We start from the raw sequence: 10,455 nt of genomic DNA on the forward strand, positions 1-10,455 counted from the left end.
AGACGTGGGGACACATATGAGGAAGGCGAGTATGGGAAAGATGAAGGGTTTTTAGGATGAAAAATGGTCAAGGGGGAGGGAAAGAGAGAATATTTTTATAAAAAAAATCTCAAAAAATAAGAAAACGCCACATCAGCTTAAACATCGGGAATTAATATATAGCTACTAGTTAATTAATAGTTAGGTAATAGTCAGGGACGGAGCCATGTGGGAGTCGACAATGGCCATGCCCCCCCCCCCCACATTTTTAAAATTACAGAACAATCCACTAGTAAGCTATTAAAAAAATTAAAATATTGTAAATTTAGGGGACCAAAGTGAAATTTTTTTGAAAAGAATTGTTGGCTTGTGGGCCAAGACTCCAAGGCTTACGCACAGGGACGGCCCATATATAGACCCAAAGGAGCCATGGCCTCTTCAACTTTTCAATATTTACTTTATAGTCCTTTGGTAGTTTATATATTTCCAGTTAATTTTTAAAATATATCGGCTTATTTTGTAAAAAGTTTTAGTGCTAATATAGAGCGCTCTCTCTCTTCTTATGTGTTTTATAGGTGAAAATATATTAAGAACCTTTTAATTATAGTGCATTTTGAAATAAGTCCTTTCAACTTTAAATATTTTATTTATACATTCTTAACTTTTCAATTATTTTGATGAGCTAATTTATTTAACTAAATAAAATAGTATGCTAAATTTAATAGCTCTGTTAGATATTAGTCATTGGTTGTTATTATTTTATTAACAAAAATTTTAAAAAATTAAATTCTAACTAAATTGCTATTAGATTTAGTAAAATTCTTAAATTATTTGAATGAAATAATGCAAATAAAATAATTAGAAGTTAAGCGAGTGTAAATTAAAGAAATAAATTTAATATTTTTTAACATTAATTATCTAATCACTAAATTTTTTTATTAAAAATTTGAGTAGTTAAAATTTTATTTATCTGCTAAACTTTTTATTTGTATATATTTTGGCCCCCTTGTGATTGAATTCTGGCTTCGTTCCAGGTAATAGTTAATAGTTAATAGATTAATATATATTGATTCTAAAAATCAAAATTAAATTTTAAAATAGAAATTACAGCACTCTATTTACGGAAAGAATATTATTGATTTGAAAATTATTTTTCAAGACCTAGACCAAACACCCACATAATTTTTAATAAAATTATATTTTAGGGGACCACAAGAGGCGATAACTGGTGGTGTAAAGACGACGTGGTGAACCGGGTACACTGCACGCGGGCATTAGCTCCATGTGAAACCAAAAATAATTAAATAAGAAAACAAACCCCAGCGGCCCAGCCTCCGCTCGTCGTCTCGTCTACTTTTCCTCGCTCTTTCCCTCTTTCTCCCCCTTACCCCCCGCCCCTCCCCCATCCCTTCTCTCCTCCCCTAGTTAATCCGATCGATCCTCCGATTCCGATGCGTCAAACCCTAATTCTCCCTCTCGATTTAGGATTCCGAGTCAAAATTTAGGGTTTTCTTTCCCCTCCAATCGATTCTTAGACCTCGCGATTCTCTTCTCCGATCGATTCCTAGGGTTTCCTCCGATCAGAGAGGACGGGGCGTATGCGATTGGGGTGTGGGGGTTAGGTTTAGGGTTTGAAGATGTATAGCAACTTCAAGGAGCAGGCGATCGAGTACGTGAGGAGGGCGGTGGAGGAAGACAATGCGGGGAACTACGTGAAGGCCTTCCCTCTCTACATGAACGCGCTCGAGTACTTCCGCACCCACCTCAAGTACGAGAAGAACCCTAAGATCAAGGAGGCGATAACCCAGAAGTTCACCGAGTACCTCCGCCGCGCCGAGGAGATCCGCGCTGTGCTTGACGAGGGCGGCACCGGCCCCGCAGCCAACGGAGGCGACGGAGCCGTCGCCACGCGCCCGAAGACGAAGCCCAAGGACGGGGAGGGCGGTGGTGGCGGCGGGGACGGTGAGGACCCTGAGGTGACGAAGCTGCGGTCGGGGCTCAACTCGGCGATCATCAGAGAGAAGCCGAACGTGAAGTGGAACGACGTCGCCGGTCTCGACAGCGCCAAGCAAGCGCTCCAGGAGGCCGTCATCCTCCCCGTGAAGTTCCCGCAGTTCTTCACCGGTACTCCCTTCTTTCCTTTGTTTTTGTTAAAATACGTATTCCGTCGTTAGATAATTCATGATCGTCAACTGTTGTAGTATGTTGTGAAAAGTGAATTATTCTTGTAAGAATATAATCATTGGATGAGCTAGATGCGGAGTTGGGTCTTTCAGATGGGATCTTTGTTATGTTGAAAATGAAATCAATCCGAGGGTGGTGTCCGTGTTTATTAAAAGCTTTAATCTGCTAAATCAATGAATGGCTGATAAGCAATCCTTTTTCTGGCTTAGGAATGGCTTAAGCGTGTCGATAGTTCTATCTAGGATATAGTTATGTCCTTCTGAATTTTGTTTATATGAATTGTCAGTGGTTCGTTCTTCTTTGTATGTTGATTACAAGTTGATTATTGCTACTTCACTACAAACCTTGTTGTACGACGCATCGATTATTTCTTCTTTGCAATTGATAATGTTGCCTTTGAGTTTATCGAATTGAAGTTTCTTTTTGGTCAAAAGCACATCAAAGAAGGTTTTTTTGCCAACAATGTTACTGGGTTCAATGCGAAAGGTTCAGTGTCAAACAGCATGTGCTATTTTATTCCTTTAATTTTCTTTTAACTATGAGATTATGAAATTAGGTGAAATCATGTTAGTGTCATATCCTTTTAGCACAAGAATTCAACATTTATATGGCATAGGTGGCTTAACTTTGTATGAAACAGAGTTTTTGGTTTACATTGCTTAATTTAGTGAACCTGTCTTTTATAAGAGCACGCTATTTTTGGGTATAAAGTTTACATTCTTAATTTTTCTGGTTCCTTTGCAATCTACTGTCTTGGGATAATTGAGAGCACACTAGCACAGCCGATTTTGCATTTGAGTTCACATTGAAATAACACTTGCATTGATTACTGGGATAAATGTAATCAGTAGTGGGGATGTATGGCCATGAAGGGAGAGATAGCTCTATTTAATAGCCTGGCTTGGAGGGTAGTGCTGGAACTTCTTCTCTATAGATGTGTTTCCATAGAGTCCATAGTTCATAGGCATTTAGTTCTTGATATAGTGCAGAATCTGTACATTTTCTTGAGGAGTTAGTGTGCATGGATGATTAGCCTCTCCAGCTTGGCCCACTTTATTTAGGAAATTGGCTGAAGAGGCTGCCTATGGTTTTAAATGGACCTATGTTTATACCACAGAATTAAGTATCGAACTTATCAAGCATAATCAGCATGGTACTGTGCAGCAGGTATTGAGCCTGCCACCGTGCCTCAATATGCCAAGGGTTATGCAGCAAGACATTTCAATATGCTTGGGCGTAGAGGCATCTCCCTGCTATGTGCCCCAATTCCTTTTTTTTTTCTTTTTTTTTTTTTTTTCTATTTCCTTTCCCAACTTCTTTCTTCTCTCCCTCTCTTCATCCTCCTCTTACATACCTCTTAAAATAACACATAATTTTTTTGTGCCTAATTATTATTCTTGTGACATAGTAGATCCAATTGTCTTAAGAGAAACACGAAGCTAATGTTGATAAAGTTGGGCATTAGAAGAAGATGGTTATGTAAACAGGGCACTTTGACTTTTATTTGTGGCTTTTCCACAAACTATCAATCATATGGCCCAATACTCCCACCTGGGAAGATTTTGGGGAAATAGGAAGAGATGGGTTTATGGATAACTAGCATATGTAGTAATTGGGCTCAAGTATTTTGAGCCATCTTGTTGGAAATCATGGGTTACAATATGAAATACTGATGCTAGTTCTTTGTTTGCTTTGGGCTGTATAATGTATCACTCTTCTTTGCTGTTGTCAACTTGATTTATCATGGCTGCATATGTTTCAGATTTCTTTCCGGCTATATTTCTTTTGATGAGGCCAACTGATTTACTATTTCTCTGATTTATTTGTTAAAGTTACTAAGCTGATAGGACTTCACTTCTTAGGTAAAAGAAAACCATGGAAGGCATTTCTTCTGTATGGCCCACCAGGAACTGGAAAGTCATATTTGGCCAAGGCTGTGGCGACAGAGGCAGATTCTACATTCTTCAGGTTATCAGTGTTCTATATCTTTGTTTGTCATTTTATTTCTAACATCATCAGTTTTCTTTCTGTGTATTATGTGTTGTAGTTACATTGGGATGATTCACTCAAACCTCTTCACCTTTTTGGGAGAAGTGCAAGAATTTTCACAATTACAGTTTATGGAAACCATTAGGCCTCCGTAGATTAAGCAAATTCATGTGGGGAAGAATGTGAAGAGGTGCTGGTAGGAATGAGAAAACCTCTACATGAGCTCACTTAAAAGGAGTCAGCTGGATAAATAATATATGGGAGCCTTTATGTAAATTCTGATACTTAAATAGTTAAATGTCAAATGGACTGAAGCATATAACTAGCTAGTAGTTCACAACATAAGTACAACTAAGAAAGTGATCTTATGATCGTTTTCAAGTATGTCCATAATTTGGTTGAGTTTTAAGTGAATGTTCTGGGATAACATCACAACACGATGATTCTATATAAGAGAAGCAGTAGGTAGCTAAATAATAATCTCCCTTCACCAGGCCCTCCATTCAGCGACAAAAACTGATTTTCTCGCAGTTTAGAATATTCTTTGTCGATTTATCTGATAGCAAGTACATATTATGTATTTTAGATATATGTTACACTATTTCCTTTTTATCTCTTATGATGCCTGACAATTCATGAATAAATGCAATCCTCATGAATAAGTAAACTTGCATTAGTCATATATTCAGCAGCTATATCAACACTATGGTTACCCTTATGATCTCTCATTCAGGATCTTTAGGATCCATTTGAGTAATAAACACTATCTGGAAGAATGTTTCATTTATAACTAAGTGTGACTATTTAAACTGTATTTCATCTACTGATGGCCGTTTGATAGTCTGTGAATTGACTGCAAAAAAACATTTTGCAATCATTAGTTACATATTAAGCCGAAGGAGTGCTGGAGGATATCTCAATGCATGGTTGTGATGCTCATCTCATGCAATGCATAGATGAACTGAAAGCAATTTTAATATTGAGCTGGTAAACAGCACTAATTGCTTTCACTTAAAAGCTTTTTAAATCTATTCAACTCTCAAAATCGAACATTCTTGCAATCATTAGTTACATATAAAGCCAAAAGAGTGTTGGAGGATATTTCAATGCATGGTTGTGATGCTCATCTCATGCAATGCATAGATGAACTGAAAGCAATTTTAATATTGAGCTGGTAAAAAGCACAAAGTGCTTTCACTTAAAAGCTTTTTAAATCTATTCAACTCTCAAAATCTATTCATCTCTTAAAAGCAATTTTAATATTCAGCTGGTAAACAGCACTAAGTGCATGGTTGTGATGCTCATCTCTTGCAATGCATAGATGAAGTGAAAGCAATTTTAATATTGAGCTGGTAAACAGCACTAGGTGCTTTCACTTTAAAGCTTTTTAAATGTATTCAACTCTCAAAATCGAACCTCAGCCCCAGGTAATGTTTAACCTTGGATTCTTAACCATTAAAAAGAAATATAACTCTGTAGTATGTTAAAGAACAATGTTTACATGGTAAATTTTAATCTAGGGTGTAAGTAAGAATGATATTATTGAAGGATCTCTCTAAAATAGGAAAGCTCAGAATCCTTATGCCAAGAATTAGTGGAGCTCGCAATTCTTTAGGGCTAGTGACCAGTGAATAATGCAATCCTAGTAACAATGTCACCATTATTGTTCTTCAGAATCTTGAGTCTACCAATGGAGTCCTGGCAGCTTGTGATGAAGGACTTCAATTAGGTTGTAATGATCCCAAGTGAGAACATTATATTAAGAGTCTTAGTTACTGTTATTCACATTGTCAGTATGAACGATGATGCTGACGTGCCAGTTGTCTTGAATGATAACCAGATTCTAGAATGTTAGCACTCATAATTTAACTAGCTTAACCTACCTACTATTCTCATCTACCGAGCCTGTTTGCAGCAGTGTGAATGAAATCCTACTAGGCCTACCTATTCACTTTAAATTATGTCACTTTGTAACCTTTTATTTTTAGTATACGTATTGTGATTTCTTTCTTTCTTTATGTTGAAACATTAATCTGTTCTGGATGGGGATGGTTGATCCCTATCTGATCTTTTAAGAAAAGGTTACTGTGTCTATCTATAAAAATTTTGTCGATAAACCTCATATTTTTGTGAAAGACTTTTTGTTGAATGTCCCATTGTTGAGTACTTCGAATTCTGTTTTCAGCTGTTAAATAATGCATGTAATAAATGCTGAAAAATATTGCAGTATATCTTCATCAGACCTTGTTTCGAAGTGGATGGGTGAAAGTGAAAAGCTGGTTGCAAACCTTTTCCAAATGGCCCGTGAAAATGCTCCTTCCATTATCTTTATTGATGAGATTGATTCTTTATGCGGTCAGCGTGGAGAAGGAAATGAAAGTGAAGCCTCTAGAAGGATTAAAACTGAACTTCTTGTCCAGATGCAGGTGAGATTACAAAAGACATCTGTGCATGCTATATACTAGCCATTTCAAGTTTCTGAAAATGTTCTATTTCATGCAGTGTCAATTACCATTTACTGCCATAGAACCTCAGATATAATAAAGGGGCAAATTAGCTACATCATCTAAATAGTATGGGAAGGATCATTATAATGCCATTGAGAGCTGCTAAGAAATAGTTACTTACATGTTCACCTTGAGGATTAGTGACTAAGGCATTGTTTTTTCTTCCATCTTAGGTGCGATGGCTTTGGTTTTATATACCAGAAGAGTGTTGTATAATAGTTGCTGTATTTATTGATGAACTCTGCTAAGCTTTTCTACTTTGCATTCACTCTTGTATTTACCTTTTCCCTATAGTCATTTCATCATGGTTTTTTGAATTTGGGAGTTTAATTTAAAGAAATTTTTTTCTTTTTTTGATTTTGTGGATCAAGCTGTTTCACAATTATCTCAAAAATCTGAGATGGTAGACTGTCTTCTTTTAATATTTGACTGACACAATGTTATATCCGATAAAAGACTGGTATGACATCAATTTCAATTCATGAAAATATTTGTATTATGAAGCAATGAACCTACACTCTCCCATTGAGACTTTTGTTCTGGAGTAGTACATCACTTCTTTTTTAGTGGCCAGACTTAACAAATTTTATTCAGTAAGCCTATAACTATATTTTCCTTTCTCAGGTTATTGGAAACTACAAATTTTGGAGCTATTAACTCTCGTAGTATGTGATGATAGCCTCAAATTTTTATTTATAGCAATATATTGCCTGATTTGACTGATGGTCGTCCAATCTTTCCCTGTCATTTCTTTGTATATTGATTATTAGGCTATCGGTATGAAAGACATCACTCCTTTGCTTCTTTATTTTAATAGTTTTTCTATCGAATGCCTGCTTGTAATTTTATCTGTTTGTTTAAGTTATATCCTTGTTAGTTATTATTTGAGATATGCCAATAATTGGTTAATTCAGCTTACTTGAGGCTCATTAGTCAAGAATCATTGTGCCACTGTGGTTATTGCTTTTCTTTTTTTTTTTTTCTTTCTGAAACTAGACTTCTTTTACATAGATGAAGTAGCCTTTTCTAGCGCAAGGAGATCTAACAATTCCTCTAGTTAAGCTTAATTTTAGAAATTTTTTTTTTTTGGACTGTAGCTTAGTTCTTTTGATATTTCAACTCATAGGCTCAGATGGTTGAGACAAAGGAAGATGGTCCTCCCTGTGTTAGATTGTCCCTCTTAGGTTCAAAACCTGGGTGTTGTATAAGCCAATTAGACAGATTATCAAGGCCACTAGCAAAACTATTGCTTAATAGTTGAAGGGACACAATCGGTTTACTGCCTTATAGAAAAATACTTAATTGTTGACTATAGCTAAGCAAGCAATCACGTGATAACGATAATTTATTGCTAATAAAATATAAAAATATATGCATTTCTTTATGTATATGTTAATATAAATATTACTATGATATGATTTATTTATGGAAGAATCTCAACTTAGCATTTTCCATTAATGAAGCCTTGTCAACTTCTAGAAGAATCAGAGTTTCAGAGCAAAGTGAAATACATTAATGACCTTGGAAACAGCTTGAAGTTGAGATTAATTTGAGTTTGGGACCTGAGTGAAATAGAGTCCATAAATTTTGGACTCCCTGTACAATTTATCCAACAAAGAAATTATTTTTCTTTCTCACCCACGTTATACCATATCTAGAGGACTTCCTTAAAGGGTTACTCTTATGTCTGAGCAATAATTGCAATTCTGAAGGTTGATTGATCTACTGCACAAGCAGTTCTAACAGTTTTCGTTGCATGGGTATTCATTTTGAATGATACATTGACCTGATATTCCTGATATGTATGGATAGTCATCTCTTTCCTGCTTTTGATTGAATAAATTTGTAACACCAGTTCTCTTGCACATTTTATTGTATTTCACATTTGCCAAGTGTGCCATTTGGCTTCAACTAGTTTGGTTGTATATCTTTTTCCTTTTATTTCTTCGCTATTGTTGTTTAAGCTCCCTTTTTTCTTTCCAGGGTGTAGGACATAACGATGATAAAGTTCTTATTCTTGCTGCTACGAATACTCCATATGCTCTTGATCAGGTTCTGTGCAGACCCTTTGTTAATACTTCTTCGACTGTCACAACTGTTTCATAAACTACTTGGTCCTTGTTTTTGTCTACAATATGCTACTTTTCTGTTACCTACAGGCTATTCGGCGACGCTTTGACAAGAGGATCTATATACCTCTTCCCGATCTAAAAGCTAGGCAGCATATGTTCAAGGTATTGAAGAAAGAAAAAGAGAGTATTTTATTTTGCAGAGTCCTGGTTTTTCAGACAATTTAAGCAGAAATTATGCCTTTTCATATTTCATATCCTTTTTTGCTTCTACAGAAGTCCCTATATTCCAATAGAATTCAATAATCGTTTCATATATCTTTATTATTAAAATTTTAATCCTCCAATCAACAGTCGTTTATCCATGTAAATCTCTAATAAAGGAACAGAGTTAAAATACTAATGGAATGTTCTTAGATTCCTGTATAATGAGAAGTCAGGAGCCTTCATATATATTCTTTGATGAGAAGTCGAGGACCTTATCATAAATTTCCAAAGAACATAAAACATTTGTTTTCTTCAATGTTCTCTCTGTTCAGCCATATTATGGTCTTGTGTGATTTCAAACTGTTGGATTTGTGTAGGTACATCTGGGAGATACCCCTCACAACCTGACTGAGAAAGATTTTGAGTACTTGGCTCACAAGACTGAAGGATTTTCTGGTTCAGATATTTCTGTTTGTGTAAGCACTTTCATTCACAACATCAAAAACTTAAAAAAAAAAAAAAAAGGAAAAGCCTTTTTAGAATTATGCTAAAATGTTCTTACTTTTTTCTGCTAATAGGTCAAGGATGTATTGTTTGAACCGGTTCGCAAGGCCCAAGATGCCATGTTCTTTGTTAAGAAGGAAGATGGCATGTGGATGCCCTGTGGGCCCAAAGAACCTGGCGCTATTCAGACCAGTATGCAGGAGCTCGCTGCCAAGGGTCTTGGTGCTAAGGTGCCAATTTACGCTTATCTATTTTCTTGCTTACCTAGAACAATAGTTTTCGTATTTCATTCAAAATGTTTATTTTTCCTTATATACCATTACTTAACAGTAAGATAAGAATGGGTATTTTGGGATTATTGGTAAAGCATAAGAGATAAGACTTCTTACCAAATGTGAGCTCAAGTAACGGGATTCAAGGAATTACAAGAAACACATCAATATTGTTCCGAAGAAATCCAATCTCTTCCAAACAAAGAAGAATTGATTCTGAACAAAAAATTTCTTTTCTAAATTCTAACTAAATTGAGGTGAATTCTTCCAAACTATTATCAATTAAATCTACTTTAAATTTTGCCCCAAAGATTCGTTTACGACTGTATATTTTCTTTTCCTCTTTTGTGAGCAGGTTCTTCCGCCACCAATTACAAGGGGAGATTTCGAGAAGGTACTGGTTCGGCAGAGGCCCACTGTTAGCCAGAAGGACCTCGAAGTGCATGAGAGGTTCACAAAGGAGTTTGGACAGGAGGGCTAATTAAATTTATCAAGTTCAACTATGGAAAGAAACAGAAAAGCAGAAACAACAGTTGTATATTGTAACTCTTGTTGTTACGGGTGGGAACTTCTATTTGGGTTTATTATGCAGCCTCTTCAGAGTACGCTTAATTTACCTCAATATTGTGGCTGGCACCTTACTGGTGATTTCATATTTATCTCTATATTGATTCTGTTTTGGCTTTACAAAGTATTTGCGATGCACTTGAATAAGCGTTTTTGGCTGTGAAGTGGCCCACCGTC

At 36.0% G+C, this 10,455-nt stretch overlaps 1 protein-coding gene across 1 annotated transcript; it reads left to right on the forward strand.

Moving 5' to 3' along the window:
- The first annotated feature begins 1,306 nt into the window (after positions 1-1,306).
- Positions 1,307-10,442, forward strand: LOC109706219 (protein SUPPRESSOR OF K(+) TRANSPORT GROWTH DEFECT 1-like). Its single transcript, XM_020227024.1, has 8 exons — positions 1,307-2,103; positions 4,026-4,131; positions 6,380-6,578; positions 8,643-8,711; positions 8,819-8,893; positions 9,313-9,411; positions 9,514-9,669; positions 10,067-10,442. Exons 1-8 carry the CDS (start codon positions 1,617-1,619, stop codon positions 10,190-10,192), a joined length of 1,317 nt encoding a protein of 438 aa, XP_020082613.1. The 5' UTR covers positions 1,307-1,616; the 3' UTR covers positions 10,193-10,442.
- The last annotated feature ends 13 nt before the right edge of the window (positions 10,443-10,455 follow it).

Source organism: Ananas comosus, unplaced genomic scaffold (genome assembly GCF_001540865.1).
Source record: "Ananas comosus cultivar F153 unplaced genomic scaffold, ASM154086v1, whole genome shotgun sequence".
Lineage (NCBI taxonomy): Eukaryota > Viridiplantae > Streptophyta > Magnoliopsida > Poales > Bromeliaceae > Ananas > Ananas comosus.

Bases quoted from the DNA above. Each gene is read 5' to 3' on its own strand.
- LOC109706219 (XM_020227024.1), top strand. From the start codon at position 1,617: ATGTATAGCAACTTCAAGGAGCAGGCGATCGAGTACGTGAGGAGGGCG. The intron at 8,712-8,818 runs GTTCTGTGCAGA...TGTTACCTACAG, and splicing joins CTCCATATGCTCTTGATCAG to GCTATTCGGCGACGCTTTGA. The intron at 9,412-9,513 runs GTAAGCACTTTC...TTCTGCTAATAG, and splicing joins GTTCAGATATTTCTGTTTGT to GTCAAGGATGTATTGTTTGA.